The sequence below is a fragment of the Brachionichthys hirsutus genome, chromosome 12 (assembly GCF_040956055.1).
Source record: "Brachionichthys hirsutus isolate HB-005 chromosome 12, CSIRO-AGI_Bhir_v1, whole genome shotgun sequence".
In the NCBI taxonomy this organism is placed as follows: domain Eukaryota; kingdom Metazoa; phylum Chordata; class Actinopteri; order Lophiiformes; family Brachionichthyidae; genus Brachionichthys; species Brachionichthys hirsutus.
In genome coordinates this window covers 12,527,754-12,548,464 of record NC_090908.1, presented here as the reverse complement: position 1 = coordinate 12,548,464, position 20,711 = coordinate 12,527,754, and the positions used below count along the sequence as shown (strand labels likewise).

Sequence of the window (20,711 nt, the reverse complement as noted above, 5' to 3'; positions counted from 1 at the left end):
GGCGAAGAGGGCGGCCAGGGCAGAAGCCCGAGAGATCCGTATGAAGGAGCTGGAGCGCCAACAAGAAGGAGGTGAGACGGCTCCTAGTTACAGCTAACCGTATTTCTGCCGTTCCACTGGGCGTCGCCGTGTGCGTCCAGGATATCCGCAGCGCTTCTGCTGTTTGCACAAAAGCGTTTCCTGTTAGCATCACTGCGGGCCCTGAAGCTGGGCCAGAGGTCGGACGGGTCAACGCGGCGCTGGAGCCGAGGGGATTCGCTAACATTTTTCATTGTCGCTTGAACAAACACGATGCAGAGTGGTTTCGCTTTGAGGTGAGGTGTTCTTTGATGAAGGGCTGGGCGATGGAGGCGGGTCCACATCAGTCTGAAAATAGAAACGGCGCTCGAGCTGGCGGACGTCTTTCACGCGACCCATTTAGCCGACGGATCCGCAGAGAGCCCGGCATGTTGGTGGACTTTTTCCTTCACCGCCGATGAGTCGCACTTTTCCCAGCTCGCTATTCTTAGCTAGCAGTAATCTCACCCACGCAAACAGACGTCTGACTCTCACCTGTCGACCGAACCGAACCGAAAACGATTTGGAGGTGTGGCTCCACGAAGCCCCGGCGGCGCCGGACACGCGGCTCTGACTTCATCGAGTCGGTCACTGATGTCGGGATGGGAGGAAGATGGATGTCAGAGTAGTTATTATGCTTTTAAACATATTTATTTACAGACGGGTCCCTGCGGCCTAATTTAGTTGTCATGACAACAGAAACTCTGATAAAAATGCCAATCAAAACACTGGTGGGGCGTCCAACAACAGTCTACATGTGCGCGCACACACACACACACACACACACACACGGTCATTGTTAAGCCCGGTCTGGCCGGGGTGTGTGTCCTTAAACCTATAAGCCGTGCTCCAAAGTAGCTTAGCGGGTTGGGCTCCTTGTCCAGAACCGTTCTGCTGGTTGCCATGAGCGATGGGTCGCCGCTCTGCGCGTCTTCCGGATGTTTCCTCTCTCAACAAAACCGGGATCTGAAGGCGGATCCTCGTCCGTGTGGCGGCGAACGGGAACACAAATCTCGGCGCTCCGTCCCTCGCCGATCCTGTCGACATGATTGGCCGCCGTCTTGCCTGCTGACTGCTGAAGGATGGAAGCTCTCCTGGCTCCCTGAGGGGCAGCAGCATGGCGGGGCGTCGGCTGGCGGGGAGGGGGCTGAGGGCCGCCCTCAGCGGGCGCCCGCAGACCCCTCCTCTCAAGAAGGCGAGCTTGGTGAGTCGAACGGAGGGCGGCGTAGCATCGCGGCGCTAGCTGCTTGTGTAACTGCGTTTGTGAATGGGCTTATGGCGGCACCTGGCTCGCTGCTAATTGGGTGTCCAGACGGCCAAAGTTCAGTAACGATGCGGCGGAGGCGGGTTTAAACGTTCTCCTGCTCAGCTCGGTCAGACGAGTGAGTGTTCGGCATTGACGCGGCGCTCCGGCTCCGATGCCAGCTGAAAGGAATCAGGAAAACGCTAGAACTTGTGTTTCCAGCAGAAACCTCCCTCGTGGACGTACTTCCTGTCTCTTCCCTGCAGCCGACTTTGCCTTTCTTTCTACGCTTTAATCTGTCTTTCCGTCTCTTCTTTTATTCCCCGCCCTGTTTCGTGTTTGTCCTCCGCCCTCTACCCCCTCATCCATGTTGGCTGTAGATCTTTCAGGTGCAGAAGGTAGGCCTCTTCCTCATCCGCCACCAATCATTTAAACACAAACTATTAAAAGTCTGTTCTTTTCCCCCCAAACATTTGTTTTCCCTCACTTCCTGTCTCAGAAATAGTACGGCTTGGACTCCAGATTAGACGACCGAGGGACAGCAAATGGGGCGATATTGAGCAGTGGATGGTACCTGTGATGTCACTGAAACATTGGCTGTGATGTCGCTAAAACATTCGCTGTGATGTCACTGAAACATTCGCTGTGATGTCACTGAAACATTCGCTGTGATGTCACTGAAACATTCGCTGTGATGTCACTAAAACATTCGCTGTGATGTCACTGAAAACATTCGCTGTGATGTCACTGAAACATTCGCTGTGATGTCACTGAAACATTCGCTGTGATGTCACTGAAACATTCGCTGTGATGTCACTGAAACATTCGCTGTGATGTCACTGAAACATTCTCTGTGATGTCACTGAAACATTCGCTGCGATGTCACTGAAACATTGGCTGTGATGTCACTGAAACATTGGCTGTGATGTCACTGAAACATTCGCTGTGATGTCACTGAAACATTCTCTGTGATGTCACTGAAACATTCACGCATGTGTTTACAACTTCTTGTGAAGCCTTTCTAGAAAATAGTGGATTATGAGGAATCAAAGCTCGGCCATTAATGATAATCCATTTATTCAGAGCGGGGGGGGGGGGCATGTCCATGTCCGTCTGCCTCATTGGTGCCAGTGCATGAGATTAACTGTGTGGATTGCGGTGAGGACACCGTGCGTGTCCTGCTCGTCCCCGCTGTGTGCGTCCTGACCGAGGCGCCGCATGCTTGTCCCGGAGGCTTGCTGGTTGGATGATCGGTTCGGATCGAGATCAATGTTGGAATAAAAACACGACCGGTGGATGGAATTTAAATGGGCTGCACGCCCGCCGTGGGAGTGTGATGGCGTCCTTGTTGTTATTGAACGTGTCTTCACGCCGTTGTCTCGTTTGGTCAACTAAAACCACGACATCGTAGATTTCTGACATCGTAGATTTCTGTCTGTACGAATCGGACGCCCTTTGATCAGCAGGAAGGCTGACCTTTAGCAGTGGCCGCCGCCTTTCTTCTCCATCTTCTAACATCTCTCTCCTCCTCCTCCTCCTCATCTTCACCCCTCCCTCATCCAGGAAGACAGTGAGAGATACTCACGTTCCTCACGGATTCACACGGTTTGTAGGCCTCCTGTTTCCATCTCCTCATGCCTTTCCTCTGTAACCACGACAACGTCGGAGCTGTAGAACCGCTCCAGGGTCAAAGATTACTTTACATTAACTAGCAACGCTAACTCGACGCTACCCCTCCCTCCTTCTTAATTAGCTTCTAGCTTTAGCTACCCATGCTAGCAGCCCCAAACAATCTTCTCACGCCGGCCCGTCCTACCGTAAATCACTCTCGCTATTTTGTGCGTTTCTAACTTTTCTACGGTAAATTCTCGATGACGAAAGTTTGCTAAAACTCTAACCGTCCGTTTTCTGTGTCTCTCTTTCTCACACAGCTCTCGGACGAGGATGAACGGACATCGGTGGGCAGCCGGGGCAGCGTCCGGGTCAGTACCGCTCACACACGCACGCGCTAGGGACGGTGGACCCGTCCTCCCGAGCCTTTGTCGACGCGAGGACCGCCTCTGCTCGGTGCCTTACGTCGATGTCGTTGTGTCTCTTGTGCAGTCGGACCTCGATCCGGTCCGGGCTTACGGTGGAGGGGTGAGAGCGAGGGAGGCTCGTGGGAATGAGTCGTTTGACTAACTCTTTGTTTGGAGTTTGTCTCGGCGTCGGGACAGAATCTCACGAAGCATGTCTGAATTGTTTGTGGAGTGAAACCGGTTCACGCGTCCCGTAGTTCTTTTTGAATCTTGTGGTTCCGTGTTCTTGCTGGTTCTGTGAAGGAATGCGACGGCCTTCGAGTCAGTCAGACCCAAAATAACTGGATGTTTCCTCCAACTAAAACAGTCGCCACTATTTTCGGCTACGTCTCAAAAGGCCTGCGCTTTTTCTTGTGTGCTATGCAATGTGGAAAACATTTCTCCTGACCTTTCATGACCCCAGAGATCCTGAGACGGTTGCCTCAAGTCGTTTCCTAATGGCATGTTGGTGGCGTGCATGTTGGTGGCGTGCACGTTGGTGGCGTGCATGTCGGTGGCGTGCATGTCGGTGGCGTGCATGTCGGTGTCCTGCGGTGCCTTGGTTCTCAGGTGCTTCAGTGTTCTTCGTCTCCCCCCCCCCCCCCCCCCCCCGAAGGACTCCTCCTCGCTCTCACACAAGAAGACAAAGAAAAAGAAGAAGCATAAACACAAAGACAGAGACGTACGTAAGCCCCCCCCCCCCCCCCACGGCCTCCCCCCAGAGACGCCTTCTCACTCGTGTCCTTCATCCACAGAGGAACGGCTGTGACGATGACTACAGCGTTGCGTCCAGCAGGGTCAGTAGCTGTTCGGTGTGTTGGTTGTAGGTGAGGGGGGGGGGGGGGGGGTGCAGCGCCCCTCCCTCTCTGAGGATGACCTGTAGCTCCTGTGCTGTTTGACTCTCAGAGCTCCAGACTCAGCGATGACAGCCGGGCGTCTCGTGGCTCCAGATTAGAGCTGCAGCCGGTGGGTCGGCCTGCACGAATCGATGGCGTGACCAGCTTGACTTTGCATGTGTGGCGTGCGGCGTGCGGCGTGTGGCGTGTGGCGTGTGGCGTGTGGCGTGCGGCGTGTGGCGTGCGGCGTGTGGCGTGTGGCGTGTGGCGTGATGATGACGCACCGTATGAACCGCACTGCTAACAGCGTTGGTGATGAAGCTTCTCCCTCTTCATTCTCTCCTCCTCCTCCTCCTCCTTCCTGGTTCCAGGCCCAGGCCTCTCTCTCTTCCTCTGACTTGTTCGCTTTCGATGGTCTGTCCTCTCCCAGACACGCAGGCCCCGCCTTCAATGGTTTCCAGGTCTGTATGCATCCAGACTCTCCTCCTGTCTCACTGAAGTGAATCTGAACGCAGCGTCTACAGACCGCATCGCTGCCGTCCTCCTTGTTTAGCTGCATCGCTATTAGCATCATGCTATTAGCTCGGACGTTTCAGTTTTCGGTAAACTGTTCTGCCGTGTCCTTTCTCTGCAGCCTTTAGAGTTCTCTAGTTATCGTGGCTCGAGCTCCAGAACCTCGTCCAGGGCCAGTTCGGCCCGAGCCAGCCCGGTGGTGAGCCTCCCCGCCCCAGACACGTCGCTAACAAGCCTGGGCTTTGAGTTTCATCGGCCTCGAGCACCAACCTGTGAAACCACACGACCTTAACAGCCGGTGCATCTACGTCGGGATGGTTGCCGTGGGGATATCTGTTTGACATTAGAATACAGTAATGTGATTCTTGCATGTTGCGGCTGGTTGTTAGCATGATCTGGTTGTTAGCATGATCTGGTTGTTAGCAGATGTGCATTTGCTCAGGCTTACTTTAAAATCTTAATTGTTGGTATTGACCTGCTGACTTGTTTGTTGCGCTGGTGTGCCCCCTGGTGGTTGACCAGGACAACTGCAGCTCTGTGGCCAGTTTTCTGAGGAGTGCGACCCGGGACCTGGATGATGTTACTATTCCTGACTTCCCTGATGTGAGTCGCTCTGCAGGAGGCCGAGGACTTGATGTGAGCCGACTTCCTGCTTGGGTGGCTGTTTCTGATTCTCCTTCCCCTCAGCCTAGGAGGGGGGGGGGGGGGGTGGTGCCACACAGAGTGTGTGTCGGAGGTTAATGTGTGTGTGGCCTGCGCAGGCAGCTGGTTTTTTCTTTTGTTTGAAGTTTATTTTGAACATGCGGTCTGCGTTAAAAATCCTGTACTGATAATTTGCACCTTTCATGCGAAAGGAACTCTGCGGAAAGCTTCGATGGCAGATTGGAGAACATGTTCCATCCGTTGGTTCGTCATCAGACGTGTCCTCCCTCCTTCACTGTATTTTCTTTGTCTCAACAGGCGGAGGACAGAGAATACCTCGAGAAGGTGAGTAGATCTGTGGATTCAGTCGGCTGATGTTTAAGACCTTTGACGGAAACCCTTTTTTTTTTTTACTTCCCAGGGTTCTCGAGCGGCTTCCGCCTTAACGGGAGGAACCCTCACGTCTTTAGGCGGCTCTTCTTCACGGAGAGGAAGCTGCGACACGGCCGTGACCGTAGACGGGGAGGCCGCTCTTCGAGAAATCAAGGTACAGGCGAAACCTTTCAAAGGGGATAAGAGGAACCGTTTCCGGCCTTTCTTTCTCCGCTCCTGTTGACTTTTCTCGCTCTTCAAACTCTCTGCATCACCTTCTTCCCGACGCCGCCGTGCTGCACTTTCTCTGCTCGCCGCCGCCTCGCCAGGAGATTCACGAGCTGAAGGATCAGATTCAAGACGTGGAAATCAAGTACACGCAGAACCTAAAAGAAGCCAAGGTGCGTCCCTTTGATGTCTGTTTGACGCTGCTGTCCTCCTATCCACTCGGCACGTTTCTGTCCTTCCTCGTTGCGTGTCCCGCGGGCCGTCCCGACAGTTCAAGGAACGCTTGGGGACACGATGCACCTTTTATATCCTGATCTCCCGTCTACACTAGGACGCGTTAGCAGAGGTGGAGGAGAAGTACCGTAAGGCCATGGTGTCCAACGCCCAGCTGGACAACGAGAAGAACAACCTGATGTACCAGGTGGACACGCTGAAGGACTCCCTCATGGAGCTGGAGGAGCTGCTGTCCGAGTCGCAGAGGAGCTACGAGGAGAAGGTCAAGGTGCGACGGCTTGGGCTCCCCCTTCTGGTCATTCTCAGGGGCGGATGGTCGCGATCGTCATGAACTAAAGGTCGCTGGTTCTCCACAGGAAGTGGACAGAGAGAAACACGCCCACGGCGTGCTCCAGTTCCACCTCGGCGAGATGAAAGAGACGCTGAGACAGAGTGAAGAGCTGCTGAACGTGAGTATCTGGACGCCGCTGAGACGCCGCACGGGGCGGGGCCCCCGAAGGCGACGCGACTTTCACTCACGCCGCAGCGTCTTTCCACACCCTGCAGATACGCATGCGCTTCATTTCTCTAATCCCTCCTTCTTCTTCTTCTCTACTTGTCAAACGTCGCTTCCTGTTCCCGCCGCTCAGGAGATCCGTCAGCTGCGTCTGAAACAGGAAGGCTTTGTCAGGGAGATCTCCGACCTGCAGGAGACGGTGGAGTGGAAGGATAAAAAGATCGGGGTACAGCCTCGTCATCCCCGCGCGTTCACGATTCCATGTTTCCTCTGCATGAACCTGAAGGCCGACTTTCCCTTCTTCCCCGCTTTTCACGTCTCGTCCTCGTCCTCGTCCTCGTCCTCGTCCTCGTCCTCGGCGCTCAGGCCTTAGAGCGGCAGAAAGAATACTCGGATGCTATCCGACTAGAGCGGGATGAGCTCCGGGAAGAGGTGGTGAAGCTCAAAGACATTCTGAAGGTCTGTGTGAGAATCCTCTTCATCCTCGTCATCCTCCCGGCTGCAGCTCGGGGAGAATCCCTTTTTATTATTGCCTCCGTTAAAACATGGAAAATAAAATTAGATCCTGGATTTGTTTTCCAAGGTAGACTGTAATCTGATTCTTTTTGTGTTGGAGCTCACGCTGGACTTTCTGTTGTGCGTAGAAACACGGGATCGTATCGGGACTTGATCTGAACGTCAATGGAGACCTCGGAGAGGCGGAGCTTCACGGATCCGCCGCCTCCCCGCCGGCTGTGGGTTCGTCCCCGGTGGAAGGGAACAGCATGCTCGGTAAAAAAGCCTTTCGTGGAATCGTTTCTTCTCTCTGCATGGCACGCCGGAAAACCGTCTGTAGACTTTTACTCCTCGTCGCGCTCCATGAGAGAAAATGTGGGCCGAGACGGACGTAAAGGAGGCGTCGACATTTGGGCTTTTAGATCGGATTTTAGCGTAAACTCTGCTGATCCTGCAGAAATGTAAAGCTTTGTAGTCGCCTGAAACCGCCTGCTTCCGTTTCCTTCTTTGGTGTTTTGGCTTTTGCTGCCTCTTGTGCATCTCTGTCATCGACTTCTCAATCACAACTAATCCTGTGATCCCTGTAGGGTTGATGGTTTAGAGGCGAACGGTACGACGTGTAAAGACTAAAGAGCGTTCGGTCTGCTTCTCTTCATCATCGTCCTCTTTGATGATCTGGGGATGGAGAACTTCCCTCCAGGGTTCCTGCTGCGTCTCTTCTTCCTGCTCCTCTTGTGCTCCTCTCGGCCGTCTCGGCTCCGTGCTTCCGTTTCCGGTCCCCAAATCAATCCGATCGATCGGTTCTGCTTTAGCCTGATTTCTGCCGCTGCTCTTCCCCTGTGAAGGGTCACCATTTTGAAAGTCTTGTCTGAAGTCAACCGTGTTGGCGCCCGGTCACCGTCTGCTCTTCATGATCTCTCAGGCAACACAGAGGAAACTCGGTTGACAAGTAGAGGAGAGGAAGAGCTGGATCCAAATCCGGTTCGGGAAGACGCGCTCTGTGATGTTACCGTGGCAACATTGGAAACGCCGACCGGAGAACAAACGCTCTTTGCCACAGAAGAAGACGATGTTGAAGAAAAAGGCCTCGATAAGGACACAAATGTTGAATTTAATGAATGTTTAAACACAGAATCCAATGTTTTTGTCATTAACGCATCTGTTGCAACGAGTTCTGAGGAGAATGTTCCAGAAATGGATGCGGGAGGGACCAGTAACCCGGATTTAGGGCCGTTAGAACCCAGCAGGGGTGTTGACGCTCAAATTGAAGGAATTAGAGAGGAGATTTGTGACGAGCAAGAACTGAAACAGAAAGATGTTGAGGAGGATAAGCCGGAATCATGTCCTCAGGAAAAAGTCCCTCAGGATCACGTGAAGGAAGGTTTACCCGATGAGTTCGTCCCAGCTCCATCGAGCACCGGACCTCAAGCGGAACCGGAGGATCCGGGCGAGGCAGAGGAAGTTTGTAAATCCCAGCATCAGGATGGCGCAGCCTCAGGGAAGAAGAAAAGAAAGAAGAGGAGAAACAAAAAGAAAGGAGGCCCACCGGAGGATAAGAACCAACAAAACGACGAAACCAAAGCAGAAAAAGAGACGGAATCGGCTACGAAAGAGCAAACGGCAGAACCTGATGTGGATGATTCCGTCAGTGAGGTTAAAACTGAGCAGGACAGGAAGCAGGAAGTAGGTGCATTTACTCACAGCGAAACCTGTCAAGACTCAAGAATGGATCATGTTACGGAAGAGCGGAGCACGAAAGGACGGACTCTAAAGACGGAGAACGCAGGAGAGGAAACGCCTGAGATCACTTCTGCTGCTTCGTCTGGCATTAAAATAAGAGAGGATGAAGTTTTAGAAGAACCGAATAAGGAACAAAGTTTGGGAGCTGAAAGGGCAAAGGTCGATGCGCCCACTGAAAGGTCTTCTCCGATTGGAAGTCTTGAGGAACCCAGAATGGATCCTGAAAAGAATGATCAGGATGAACAAATGGAAAGCGCAGAAGAAGAAAAGGCCGTGGTGACGCCTGACTCCTCGTCTACCATCGGAACGCCGAACGAGCTCGGAGAGGACGAGGCGTTGGATGAACAGAATGAGGAACAACGTTTGGGAGCCGAAAGGGCAAAGGTCGATGCGCCCACTGAAATCGTTTCTCTGAGTGAAACTCTTGAGGAATCCAGAAGGGATCCCAAATCTGAGAACGTTACGGAGCAAAGCGTGGAGACGGAAAAGGCCGTGACGACTTCTGGCACCTCGTCCGGCGTTGAGACTCTGAGGGACGCCGGAGAGGACGACCGGAATGAGGAACGGAGTTCAGGAACCGAAACGGGAAAGGCTGAAGCGCCCGCTGAGACGTCTCCTCCTGTGGAAACTCTGAAGGAATCCACAGAGGATGAGACCGGAGTGTCTGTTGATCCAAGCGACGACGCCGAATGTCCAGAGAGCTCGGACGGTCCCGAGGAAGTGTCTCCATCCAGCGAGCAGAACCCTGAAGGTGGACCTGCCGTCTCGCGTAACGGTCCTGAGGCTGTGATCCAAGGCCGGAGGGAAGAGAAGGGGGACGCGAACCCATCAGCGGGGAAGACGGAAAAGAGCCTGGAATCAGTCGAACAACCGGAGGAATCAAACGAGGCGTCTCCTGAAACCGACGAAACCGACCGGATCGATCATCCCGACTCTCCGGGAGACGCTGCTCGTTCTCCCAGGACGGACGACGGGACCGAAGAACCGGCCGCTGCAGAGGACCCGGAGCTGGAGTCCAGACGCAGTGACGGGTGCTCTTCTCAGCCAGACCCCCGGGACACTGAGGAAGAGGACGGGGAAGACGAGGAAGGCCAGTCTTTTGACTTTGATGACATGGACGTGGAGGCCGCCGTCGCTGCAAACCTGGCTGGGAAGCTACAGGGTAGCATCGAGGAGGGAGTGGAAGCCATGTCGGAGGAAGGCGGCCATGACGGTTCAGGGCAAAGTAATGCGGAGAAGTGCACGGCCGACGAAGACGAGCGGGTCGACCCGCTCGATGAAGAGTACGGGAGGAAGCCGCTCCAGGGAGCTGTGCCTGCGAGTGGGAAACGGGAGTCTGGAGCGCAGTCGGGCGTCGGGTCAGAACCCGAGGCCCAGACGCCCGTAGAGGAAGGACTCGATGTCGTTGCCCGGCTGCCAAGGGGGGCGGATCAAGGGGGCGGCAACAAGGAGGTGAAGAAGAACGGCAAGAAGGGCAAAGCGAAGGGCAGAGAGGAGTGTAAGATGTCTTAGCTTAGCGTAGCTTCTTCACCAGGCGATCATGCGTGCCCTTTGTCTCCTCGTCGGCGTCGGAATATTCTCCTACCGGAACCCGATCCGCTCCGTTTTCCTTCAGAAACGTTGTTTGTGCTTAAAGCGTCTATGTGTGATTTATTTAGACGCAGGAACGCCTTCAGGCGGCCGCTAGCGGTCGCTTTCACCGTTTACTCCAAAATAAGAGATCACAAAGTGAGTTCTAACGGATGATGACGTCGTGAACGACGTGAGCAGCAGGTCCTGCCTGTACGACGGCGACCGTGCACGCGGTCATGTCGGGGTTAAAATGTTCACGTCAAACACGCGTGTCCTGAAAGGACTTGTGTCTGAATTACATTTTAGATTTGTCTGATTCGTGTGTGTTTGCTGCGCTTAATGGAAAATAAACACTTTGATCTAAATGCAGTTTTAGGGTGGAATTCCTTTGCGTGGATGAGGAGCAGTGCGTCTTCGTCACTGTCGTGTCTGCTCTGCGTGTCGTGGCGTGCGTTGACCCTCCTCTCCACAGCTTGTGCATGCCCCTCCCCCCCCCACGCCACTCCATCACTAGCCCACGGATGCCCGTCTGTTGCATGCGTCGACCTCCCACCCTGACCCAGCCCCCTTTTTTGCACCACCTCGCTGGCTCCTCCCACCCCTGGTATGTTCATACTCGTGTCCTCTAGCATGTGATGAATAAATAAGAACCCGACGCGCGTTGACCTTTCTTTTTTTCATCCCTTCCTCCGCCTCGTCTTCCAGAGATCCGCCTGAGGAAGCTGGTGGACGAGCGTGAGAAGATGATCGAGCAGGCGGGTGAAACGCACGCTGATCGTTTAAACGCGCTCGCTGTTATTCACTGATCAGCTGATGTGTTCTGGCGCCATCTACAGGTGAAGAAGCTGAAGGCCCAGCTGGAGCAGAAGACGCAGAGGAACGGCACCGAGAGCAGCCCGGGCTCCGACGGCGTCGTTCTGGAGAACGGCACCGACCCGAACGCGACGGACCTGCAGCGTGAGTCGCCCGACGCTCGCCCGACGCTCGCCCGACGCTCGCCGGAGGTCCGGCAGCTCGGCTTCGCTACTTCGTTTTCCAGCAACGGGAATGTCTGCTTGGCCTTTTCCAGGAGATTCAAACCGGCAAATCAGTGATCTGAAGTTCAAACTGGTGAAAGCGGAGCAGGAGGCGACGGCTCTGGAGCAGAACGTGACCCGGCTGGAAGGTCATGTGACGCGCTACAAGTCTGCAGCGGAGAACGCCGAGCGGGTGGAGGACGAGCTGAAGGCCGAGAAACGGAAGCTTCAGAGGGAGGTAAAGACCAACGCCTCGGCGTGCGTCGTGCAGCTTGCCCCGCCTCCTCCGATGGAGGCCGTCCCGTTCACGTCTCTTCTGACTCCACAGCTGCGATCGGCGCTGGACAAAGCGGACGAGCTCGAGTCGACCAACAGCCACCTTTCCAAACGACTGGAGAAGATGAAGTCCAGCCGTGGCATCGCTCAGACTCCGTAGCCCCGCCTCCTCGCACGTCGCCTCCACCTTCTCTCCATCCTGAACCGGCTGGAAAAAGACTCGTCCTGCATCCGTCGGGGGGGAAACGGAAAACCCGGCATCACCCAGAAGACACCGGGGGCTTCGTGGACGAAAGCGTTTCCTCAGCCGACGCGTTTCCAGGAAGGTTCCGGGTCTCTGTCTGAAACTGGACTCTGTCGGACCGGTCAGTTTTTGCGGGGATGATCGGATGCCGGTGGACGCAGCGCAGCGGCTCGCTGAGGCTCACGAGAGAAATGTGACAATGGGGACTCAAAGCAGTGTTACTGGGGGGGGGGGGGGCACTGGGGAGACGCTGCTTCACTGTTTACAAAGCTTTAAGTGTAAGAAACTCAAAGAACTGTAATCTTTGCGCAATAAAACTTCAAAGCATATTTGTATCTGCACTTAGTCCTGGACTTTATTACCCCCCCCCCGTCCGTCCGTCCGTCCGTCCGTCCGTCCGTCCTCCAGAGCAGAACCCAGACAGAGACGATTAAAGGACATTTGGTCTAATCCCATTTTATTGTTTGCTCCTCTGACTCGTGGGCCCCGTCCCCTCCGAGTCCTCCCGTCCGCCGCGGGACGTCCGTCTCTGGATGCGCTGGATCATCCGGCGCCCGTAGAAGTCCCGGTAGTCGGCGGGGAGTTCATCCAGAGCGTGCAGCGCCCTCTCCAGGGCCTGGAGGGCCCGGGCGGCGGCCACGGGGTCTCTGTTCCCGTAGGGGTCGTTCCGGTCGTAGCTGCCGGCGGGTAGGTGACGCCAGAACACGTTCACGCCGACGCCAAACTGCAGCGCCACGGTGTTATGGAACCACAGGGCTGAAAGGGGGACGGGGACGGGGACACGTCTATCACCTGTGGGTGGCGCTACGGCTCAGGAACGCCTGCCCCGGCTTACCGGGGATGAAGAGGAGATCTCCAGGCTCCAGCACGCACTCGTATCTCCCGGCCTTCGCGAAGTCAGGAAAGCGCTTCGGGTCTGGGGAGTCGATGTCCAGGACCTCGGATTTATCTCCTGATGGGACAGAACCGGAGCGGAGGCGGGACAGTTTTCACCCGGGTCGGAAGTCGACGCCGAGGAACGCGGCGAGTCCACATTCCTGTTCTAGCGTCTTTTTACAGCCACCTGCCTGACAGGTAGAGGTGCAGTGCATCCTGGGGGCTGAAGAGGACCACCCTCTTCCTCCCGGTCACCTGGGCCAGCAGGTTATCCATCACCTGGAGAGGAACGGGAGATCGATCGATCCTCACGCTCAGTGAAACGCAAACCTCCACGGAGGACGGACAGAAAGCCGCACCCACGTCGTAGTGGGTCCACAGCTGCAGGCCGGAGGAGCTGATCCGGAACACGCTGGAGAAGAACTGATCCGGCGCGAAGAAGGGCGGGACGCGAAAATCCGCCGCCAAGACCGGGAACTGTCTGCTCAGATCAGCCGGTTCCTGTAACGGAGAGACAAACCGTCCTGCGGGAGACTCACAGGGGACGTTTATAGTCTGCCAGGGACTCGCCATACCTTCCGTACGTCCTCCCCCAGCGAGCGGAGGTAGTAGCGCTCGTCCTAGGACGAGGAGTTCAGCCATTACGAAACGGAACCGGCTCTCAAAGCGCCCACGAGAGATTCGACTTTACCTCAGACAGGAAGAAGTCCGAGTGTTTCTCCTCCGACGCTCTTTTGACTAATTCACTGAACGGAAGAGTCCTGCAGACAGAGACGCGGAGCTGACACATGGACCGGGACACGGACACGGACCCGGTCCCGTTGGACTGATGGAGGGGGACATCTCACTTGTACGCAAAGTTCTTGCGCAGGAAATCCATCTGCGGAACCGCCGCGACGTGGATCTTCACCTCCTTGTCTCCGCCGTTCCGTGCCAGGTGGTCCACCGTCCACTTGTCCACGCACGGCCCGAGATCCACGCCTCTCAGCAGGGCCGGTCTGCGCTGCAGAGGAAGCGCAAATTAATGTACCTGTGGCTGCGGGCCAATCACGTGCACGCCCACGCACGGTTTAAACTTCACCTGTGGATAGATGTCACGCAGAAACACGTCCTCGTCCACTCCTGTGAATATGGACACGGGCTTTCTCCCCTGAAGCTCCATAGGACATTTTGTTCCGCAGAAATCTCCGTCTGAAGGACGTCAACAACTCGCCAATGATTCCGGTGTTACATCAAATGCCTTCCCGTAAGAAACGCGCAGTCAGTGTTCTCTACTCTACGTTCTGATGAACATTGACTTAATAATTAACACAAAAATATAGTTGTACTTATTGGAAAATACACTAAACTTACTCTATTTCTAATTTTTGATGCAGTAATATCTGTATTTTTAAACACAAGCATTTTGTTCCTCGTCGGACGATATATGCGCGCGGACAAGAGGACTTCCGGCTGAAAATAAATATGGCGCTTCCGATATTAAGAGGTTGCGCCAGAGTACAACGAACATTTAGCTTTAGCCGTCTATTTTTAAGTGAAAGTAGTTTCCGGAACCGGACCGGTAAAACATTCGGAGCTTCTTTACCTCCCGCCGCCGGGACTGCGCCGGTCCGTCCGTACAGCTCCGAGCGGGGCGGACAGAACCAGACGCACAAAGTGTTGACTTTCGGGATCTCGAACCCCCTCGTTTGGATTCGAACCCGCGTTTACTACTTTCTGATCAGGGCTTACTTTGATAACGAGTTCAACATCGAGGAGTTCACAGCGGGAGCGAAGCAGGTCTGTCACACACGCTGCTAACGTTAGCCTCGCGTAGCTAGCTGCGGCTGTGTGTGACGTCATTTATTCTGTTGTTTTTTTGGTCTCGCGCAGGCTTTCATCCATGTTTCCGGGCTCCTGTCTCAGTGCGAGTTTCACGCTTTGGAAGGGCTCGTGTCTAAAGACGTGAGTACGGGAGCCCAGAAGGTCCAAACTTAGTCCGCGCTGCACATTAATCCGATATAATCTGCAGGGTTTTCCCTCTGTGATGACGTAAAGATGCATAAAATGGCATCCAAAGTGCTCTTCCAGTCATTTAATCATCATCATTATTTATTTACAATCTATTCGAACCGGCTATGGTTCTGATGATGATGATGAATATATTTATTAGATAGAATGTTAGCGTACAAGTACAGTCACACAGTAGAATGTATTACAGTACAAGTACAGTCACACAGTAGCATGTATTACAGTACAAATAAAGTCAAACATCCTGTCTAAAAAAAGCCCTTGCGGTCTTGTTTCCGTTGAGAGTCCTTAGTACATAAATCATCGACATTTAACAATACAAATTTAACAATACAAACAAAAATAAAACCAATATTAAATTACTCAATTTATGCAAAATAACATTAGAAAAATAAAAATAATTTTACACCACAGATGCAAACTAACAATAAATTTACAATAAATCACACCACAGATACAAAATGACAATGAATGACGGTAAATTACCAATAAATTAGACGGAAACCAGGCCAAATTTCTTTTGATTTAAAAATCATTATAATTGTATTCACCCAGTGTCATACACTTAACGCTTGTTAAAGGCGTAGCACTCTCTGCTCTGTGTCTCCTCACAGCTGATTGGGGAGCTGGAGGCGAAATGTCGCTCGCTGCCGTCGAGCCACAAGGAGGCTCTCTCTGTGACGGCTGATGAAATCATGTACACGACGGCTGAAGATGTGGGAATCTACCATAGCGACGGTCAGCGTTAGCTTTAAACATGTCGTACAGGCTCGTTCTGACGCGTCCTTCCAGTGTGTGTCTGAAGTCGGTTGTATCCAGAATCATCTTCCTTCATGTTATTGAGTACAAACTGACAGAAAGTGTGATTATTGTTTTTGCAGAGAGAAAGTTTGTCAGTATCCGGATGCGTTTCTGGTATCTGACGAGCGCTGATCTCCCTGACGACAGCCCGGCGGGAACCCACGTCTTCCACGTGGCCATTGATGAAGGCGCCAAATCAGCCAAAAAGAGAGTTCTGGCTGCAAACTACGAGTAAGCGTGTCTTTGTTGTGCATGTGGCATGGAAACGTTGGAATATCTGATCTCAACTGGTCGTTTGCCCGTTTTCTGACAGATTCCAGAGGGAGTTTAGGAAGGGCTTGCCTCCAGACTGGACCATTACCAGGATAGAACACTCCAAGATTCTGGAGTAAAGTGCTTGTGATTGGTCGGGGCTGTGCCGGTGGAAGCTGGAGAAAATCTGTGTTTTCTTTAATTAGATTTAGACGGAAAACAAGACGCATCTGCAGGAATGTCAAAGGAAAGCACCGCGACGAACTTGGATTCTTTATGATTTTATTCATCATTTCTGATCCATCTTCTCCGCTGCCATTCGTAAACGGCGGCCAAAACTTGAACTCCTCTTCTGGAACTGTGTTTGCCGTCTGGAGCAAGGCCTGACGAGACAAATATCACTCACTATAAGCTTTTGTTTGTCCCGTCTGCGTTAGCATCGTACCTGTTCTTGTAAACAACCTGCAGTGGCCGAACCCTGAAGTGCTTTCTAAATAAATACTGTGTGTCTTTGCGAGGGTTTCGGCGACTTGATGCACCTGCAGCGGAGATGTTGTTACAATAAACTGAAAAATCAAGAATATTGCACTCGTGTTTTCAAGATGCAAAATGTACTGTGTTTAGTTAATTATATTTAGTATAAATCACTGGCCGAGATGCAAATACAGACGAGGAGATAAAGGTTTCCTTCACGTTTTCAATCAGTCCATTTGTTAGGTCAGATAAAAACAAAACGGATTTCAAGAAAGATTTGGGAAAGAAGGAAATTTGAACTGAAATTTACTTAATTTTTTAATAAATCTTTTTTTCTTTTTCGTATATTCCAGAGAATCTTAAAAAAATTGGTGCGTTTAGGGGCTTAATATTTATGAGTGAAATTCAGCGCTGATCCAAAAAACCATTACCCTTTACTTTACTACAGGACTTCTATTATGAGTAAGGATAGATGCAAAATAAAATAGTGCTTATATATATATATAAGCACTATTATGTATAGTAATATAACTAAAAGCGGCGAAACGTCCCGGTATAATTTGTGTTGCACCACCTGCTTTCCTATTGGTCCCTGTTCTCCCGTTCTGTCCTGTGATTGGTCGAACAGCCTGCCAATAGCTGCCCCTCGCAGGGAAAGCGCTTCCTGTTGTGGGCGCAGCCGGTGAAAGTGACGGTCTTGGGTTCGCGGTGTCTTCCGCGGCCGGAACGGAGATGAAAACATGGAGGTGAAGCGCCCGTGATGTCCGGAGCCCGGAATCCGAGCCGAACCATGAGGCTGGCCGCCGGGGCCTTCTACGGGTTAGCTCTGGGGCTTCTGGCGCTCGGCCTGCGGGAGCTGCTGACGGGCTTCGAGGAGAACAGATGCAGCATGACCTACATGTTCGAGTACCCGGAGTACCGCGTGAGTGTGGCGGCCAACTATTGCACCCGACGACCCCCCCCCCCCCCCCCCAACTGGACCCGTAATTAGCTCGTAGCATGCCGCGGAAATGCTAACGTAAGCTAATTCCTGACACCTGCTAGCATCGCGAGGTTGATGCCTCAGGCGTTACTCCGATCTAGGGATTATATTATATTAGATTATATTAGATTATTAAACGCATTTAATGCATCGATTAAAGCAGGTGAATGTTAATTTATGTCCTTTGTCCTCACTAATGTGTCCATTCGCCCGGAAGTGGCGCACACCTGGGGGCACATCTGGGGGCACATCTGGGGGCACATCTGGGGGCACATCTGGTGGGGTGTCATGGAAGAATAGCTTTTAAAAATGTGTGTTTTTATTTTGTTCAAGGGAAGCATCTGCTGAATCGGACCCTTTTATAAATAAGTATTCTATAAATGAAGTATTGATTCTGTAAATGAAGTATTGATACCAGCAGGGAGTCAGAACGCCCGTTTGTGTCGGTTCTGTTGGGTCCCCAGCGTGTGGCGCTGCCTCGTCGTGTGGCCAGGCAGTACCCGGCCTACGGGCTCTACCTCTACGGCGAGGGCCTCTACGCCCAGGAGACCCGGGCCCTCAAACTCACCGGGGCCCCCGTGCTCTTCCTGCCGGGGAACGCCGGCAGCTACAAGCAGGGTAAGATGAGCGGAGGCGTGATGAAGACCGGCTGTTAGCGCGCCGCAGACCGACCGCCATCTTCTCCTCTCCAAGCTCGCTCGCTGGGCTCCGTGGCGCTGAGGAAGGCCGGCGACGTGGAGGGCGGAGTCCACTTCAACGTGTTCACCGTGGACTTCAACGAGGAGCTGGTGGCCCTTTACGGCGGCAGCCTGCGCCGACAGACGCACTTCCTGCACGAGAGCATCAAGGCCATCCTCAGGCTCTACAAGGTCAGGCGGGGGGTCGCCGGGTCCGGATGACGGATATCTGGTGGCGTTCTGGTTCAGTGCAGGAGTTCTGGTTCATGTCACAAACCGGAATACTGCGGCCAAGTATTTATCATATTTATAAGATATAAATATGAGCCTGCGTTCAGCCTGCCTTTAGCCTGCCTTTAGCCCGCCTTTAGCCCGCCTTTAGCCCGCCTTTAGCCCGCCTTTAGCCCGCCTTTAGCCCGCCTTTAGCCTGCCTTTAGCCTGCCTTTAGCCTGCCTTCAGCCTGCCTTCAGCCTGCCTTTAGCCTGCCTTTAGCCTGCCTTTAGCCTGCCTTTAGCCTGCCTTTAGCCTGCCTTTAGCCTGCCTTTAGCCTGCCTTTAGCCTGCCTTTAGCCTGCCTTTAGCCTGCCTTTAGCCTGCCTTTAGCCTGCCTTTAGCCTGCCTTTAGCCTGCCTTTAGCCCGCCTTTAGCCCGCCTTTAGCCCGCCTTTAGCCTGCGTTCAGCCTGCGTTTAGCCTGCGTTTAGCCTGCGTTTAGCCTGCGTTTAGCCTGCGTTTAGCCTGCGTTCAGCCTGCGTTCAGCCTGCGTTCAGCCTGCCTTTAGCCTGCGTTCAGCCTGCCTTTAGCCCGCCTTTAGCCTGCCTTTAGCCTGCGTTCAGCCTGCCTTTAGCCTGCCTTTAGCCTGCGTTTAGCCTGCGTTTAGCCTGCGTTTAGCCTGCCTTTAGCCTGCGTTTAGCCTGCCTTTAGCCTGCGGTGGCGCAGCACAAATCTCAGGTAAGATGCCAGAGCAGAATGTTCTTCTGCCCCCAGCACCTGAAGACCCCCCCGCAGAGCGTGGTGCTGGTCGGTCACTCCATGGGAGGCGTGGTCGCCCGGGCGCTGTACACGCTACCCCGCTTCAACACCAACCTGGTGAACCTCATCATCACCCAGGCCTCCCCCCACCGGGCTCCGGTCCTGGCTCTGGACCCGTACCTGCTGGGTAAGGACACGCCCACTGGCCGTCGCATCGCCGCCGGCTTGCGTCTCCTTCTCACCTCCCTCACACGCCTCCCGTTTAGAGTTCTACTCCGCCGTGAGAGAGAAGTGGGTGAACAACGCCGGCAAGCTCGCCAACATCACGGTTCTGTCTGTCGGGGGTGGTTACCGTGACTACCAGGTCCGCTCCGGCCTGACGGCGTTGCCTTGTCTCCCGGGAGACGCCAATAAGCTGTCCCTGGTGGTGAGTGTCGTCTCAGGCGGGTTTAAAGGGGCAATAAAAGCCGTGAATCCTCCTCGCGTTACGTTTCCATGTCCCGAAGGCGACCGCCGTCCCCCGGACGTGGGTGTCCACCGACCATCTGTCCATCGTCTGGTAAAGAACAGCACTTCTGAGACACTCGTCGTTTCTGCCTCGACTAATATGCCGATTATTAAAAGGGAATTTGTCGCAAAGGTGCAAAGAGCTCGTCCTCGCCACCGTCAGGGCTTTCTTCGACCTGGTCGACCCCGAAACGAGACAGGTCAGAGGACGCGTTCTGTCCGGCTGCGTGTCCGATGTAGCGCGGAGGCTAACCGGTGGGTTTTCATCAGTTCACAGAAAACCCAGAGAAGAAGATGCCCGTGCTGAACTATCACTTCGTCAGACACCCCGTCCGGACGCTGGCGGGGGGACGCCCGGAGGGACACCCGGGGGGACACCCGGGGGGACCCGCGGAGGCCCCCGTCTTCCTGTTGGGTGAGAAGAACCGCGGAGGAGCACGCGGCAAGCACGGCGCTGCAGATTTAATGTCTTCCTCCTCCTCCTCCTCTTCTTCGTTTTCCAGATTTTTCCGACACGTGGAGCGAAGTGAACGCGCTGCGTCTGGCGTACGCCACGCCCAAGGTCAGCGGCGATGCTAAAACGCCGTCGACGCCGTCGTGTTTTTGAAACGAGAAACGAGCGAAATGGTCATTTCCTGGATCGTAAGCACGCCGGTTGTCCTCGTCCACAGGAAGGACAAGTGAAGTACTTCCTGTTTGCCCTGTCCAGCCGCAGGAAGGCCTACAGCCACTTCTACTGCCGGAGCGACGACCTGGTGAGTCCTCGGCGGCGTTGCGTTCTCGCCGCCGCCGCCGGTTTGGGACGTGACGCTGATTGATCTCTGTCCAGGAAATGGGCGGCTGGGTCTACGGCTGCGTGCGGAGGAGCGGCTCCTCGTGGTAAGAGTCCGCCTCTCCCCGTGTCCCTCGCCCTTTGATTCTCATCGTCCTGATGGACGCTTTGTCCGTCTCCACCGCTCCCAGTTCGCAGGCGGTGGATCTCTCCACGGCAACGGAGCTCCTCCCACCGTACAAGGTAACGACCCGTCCTCCGCTGGGCGCCTCCCTGTCCGCTCTGAGCTGCCGTTTGTCCTCCTCCAGGTCCTGATTCTGAGTCTCGGGGACTTGTCTTCGGTCACTCACCTGGTCGTTTCGGCCTCAAA

At 54.0% G+C, this 20,711-nt stretch overlaps 4 protein-coding genes across 5 annotated transcripts in view; 3 read left to right on the top strand and 1 right to left on the bottom strand.

Moving 5' to 3' along the window:
* The window catches only part of lrrfip1a (leucine rich repeat (in FLII) interacting protein 1a), a 17,253-nt gene extending 4,967 nt beyond the window's left edge, over nucleotides 1–12,286 (top strand). The window contains exons 3-26 of the mRNA XM_068746209.1: nucleotides 8–68; nucleotides 1,679–1,698; nucleotides 1,823–1,870; nucleotides 2,864–2,905; nucleotides 3,232–3,282; nucleotides 3,404–3,439; nucleotides 3,974–4,039; nucleotides 4,113–4,154; nucleotides 4,264–4,323; nucleotides 4,571–4,654; nucleotides 4,828–4,905; nucleotides 5,229–5,309; nucleotides 5,667–5,693; nucleotides 5,770–5,895; nucleotides 6,050–6,121; nucleotides 6,280–6,450; nucleotides 6,539–6,631; nucleotides 6,812–6,904; nucleotides 7,045–7,137; nucleotides 7,323–7,449; nucleotides 11,191–11,240; nucleotides 11,322–11,442; nucleotides 11,555–11,739; nucleotides 11,830–12,286. Coding sequence (XP_068602310.1) covers nucleotides 8–68; nucleotides 1,679–1,698; nucleotides 1,823–1,870; nucleotides 2,864–2,905; nucleotides 3,232–3,282; nucleotides 3,404–3,439; nucleotides 3,974–4,039; nucleotides 4,113–4,154; nucleotides 4,264–4,323; nucleotides 4,571–4,654; nucleotides 4,828–4,905; nucleotides 5,229–5,309; nucleotides 5,667–5,693; nucleotides 5,770–5,895; nucleotides 6,050–6,121; nucleotides 6,280–6,450; nucleotides 6,539–6,631; nucleotides 6,812–6,904; nucleotides 7,045–7,137; nucleotides 7,323–7,449; nucleotides 11,191–11,240; nucleotides 11,322–11,442; nucleotides 11,555–11,739; nucleotides 11,830–11,937 — 1,935 coding nt within the window. The 3' untranslated portion in view covers nucleotides 11,938–12,286. The remainder of the gene's footprint in view (nucleotides 1–7; nucleotides 69–1,678; nucleotides 1,699–1,822; nucleotides 1,871–2,863; nucleotides 2,906–3,231; nucleotides 3,283–3,403; nucleotides 3,440–3,973; nucleotides 4,040–4,112; nucleotides 4,155–4,263; nucleotides 4,324–4,570; nucleotides 4,655–4,827; nucleotides 4,906–5,228; nucleotides 5,310–5,666; nucleotides 5,694–5,769; nucleotides 5,896–6,049; nucleotides 6,122–6,279; nucleotides 6,451–6,538; nucleotides 6,632–6,811; nucleotides 6,905–7,044; nucleotides 7,138–7,322; nucleotides 7,450–11,190; nucleotides 11,241–11,321; nucleotides 11,443–11,554; nucleotides 11,740–11,829) is intronic.
* Nucleotides 12,287–12,404: 118 nt separating this feature from the next.
* On the bottom strand, nucleotides 12,405–14,739 carry tyw5 (tRNA-yW synthesizing protein 5). 2 transcript variants are annotated; one of them, XM_068746249.1, is made up of 9 exons: nucleotides 14,629–14,739; nucleotides 13,979–14,088; nucleotides 13,746–13,900; nucleotides 13,589–13,658; nucleotides 13,473–13,517; nucleotides 13,261–13,398; nucleotides 13,089–13,176; nucleotides 12,857–12,973; nucleotides 12,405–12,777 (listed from the first exon to the last, which is right to left on the bottom strand). In XM_068746249.1, exons 2-9 carry the CDS (start codon nucleotides 14,057–14,059, stop codon nucleotides 12,479–12,481), a joined length of 993 nt encoding a protein of 330 aa, XP_068602350.1. In that variant the 5' UTR covers nucleotides 14,060–14,088; nucleotides 14,629–14,739; the 3' UTR covers nucleotides 12,405–12,478. The 2 variants fall into 2 exon arrangements, with proteins under 2 accessions (XP_068602350.1, XP_068602352.1); XM_068746251.1 differs by lacking the exon at nucleotides 14,629–14,739 and adding an exon at nucleotides 14,483–14,575.
* On the top strand, nucleotides 14,362–16,543 carry maip1 (matrix AAA peptidase interacting protein 1). Its single transcript, XM_068746252.1, has 5 exons — nucleotides 14,362–14,676; nucleotides 14,770–14,841; nucleotides 15,522–15,645; nucleotides 15,789–15,939; nucleotides 16,022–16,543. Exons 1-5 carry the CDS (start codon nucleotides 14,362–14,364, stop codon nucleotides 16,098–16,100), a joined length of 741 nt encoding a protein of 246 aa, XP_068602353.1. The 3' UTR covers nucleotides 16,101–16,543.
* A 632-nt stretch (nucleotides 16,544–17,175) lies between these two features.
* The window catches only part of pgap1 (post-GPI attachment to proteins inositol deacylase 1), a 4,007-nt gene continuing 471 nt past the window's right edge, over nucleotides 17,176–20,711 (top strand). The window contains exons 1-13 of the mRNA XM_068745977.1: nucleotides 17,176–17,356; nucleotides 17,881–18,034; nucleotides 18,110–18,285; nucleotides 19,078–19,249; nucleotides 19,329–19,489; nucleotides 19,569–19,621; nucleotides 19,703–19,769; nucleotides 19,840–19,984; nucleotides 20,073–20,131; nucleotides 20,241–20,324; nucleotides 20,399–20,448; nucleotides 20,533–20,584; nucleotides 20,650–20,703. Coding sequence (XP_068602078.1) covers nucleotides 17,195–17,356; nucleotides 17,881–18,034; nucleotides 18,110–18,285; nucleotides 19,078–19,249; nucleotides 19,329–19,489; nucleotides 19,569–19,621; nucleotides 19,703–19,769; nucleotides 19,840–19,984; nucleotides 20,073–20,131; nucleotides 20,241–20,324; nucleotides 20,399–20,448; nucleotides 20,533–20,584; nucleotides 20,650–20,703 — 1,389 coding nt within the window. The 5' untranslated portion in view covers nucleotides 17,176–17,194. The remainder of the gene's footprint in view (nucleotides 17,357–17,880; nucleotides 18,035–18,109; nucleotides 18,286–19,077; nucleotides 19,250–19,328; nucleotides 19,490–19,568; nucleotides 19,622–19,702; nucleotides 19,770–19,839; nucleotides 19,985–20,072; nucleotides 20,132–20,240; nucleotides 20,325–20,398; nucleotides 20,449–20,532; nucleotides 20,585–20,649; nucleotides 20,704–20,711) is intronic.

Coding starts and splice junctions, on each gene's coding strand:
- tyw5 (XM_068746249.1), bottom strand. CDS start 14,059: ATGGAGCTTCAGGGGAGAAAGCCCGTGTCCATATTCACAGGAGTGGAC. Junction 13,518..13,588: donor CGGACTTCTTCCTGTCTGAG/GTAAAGTCGAAT, acceptor TCCTCGTCCTAG/GACGAGCGCTACTACCTCCG. Junction 12,974..13,088: donor ACTGCACCTCTACCTGTCAG/GCAGGTGGCTGT, acceptor CTGTCCCATCAG/GAGATAAATCCGAGGTCCTG.
- maip1 (XM_068746252.1), top strand. CDS start 14,362: ATGGCGCTTCCGATATTAAGAGGTTGCGCCAGAGTACAACGAACATTT. Junction 14,677..14,769: donor TCACAGCGGGAGCGAAGCAG/GTCTGTCACACA, acceptor GGTCTCGCGCAG/GCTTTCATCCATGTTTCCGG. Junction 15,646..15,788: donor GGGAATCTACCATAGCGACG/GTCAGCGTTAGC, acceptor TTGTTTTTGCAG/AGAGAAAGTTTGTCAGTATC.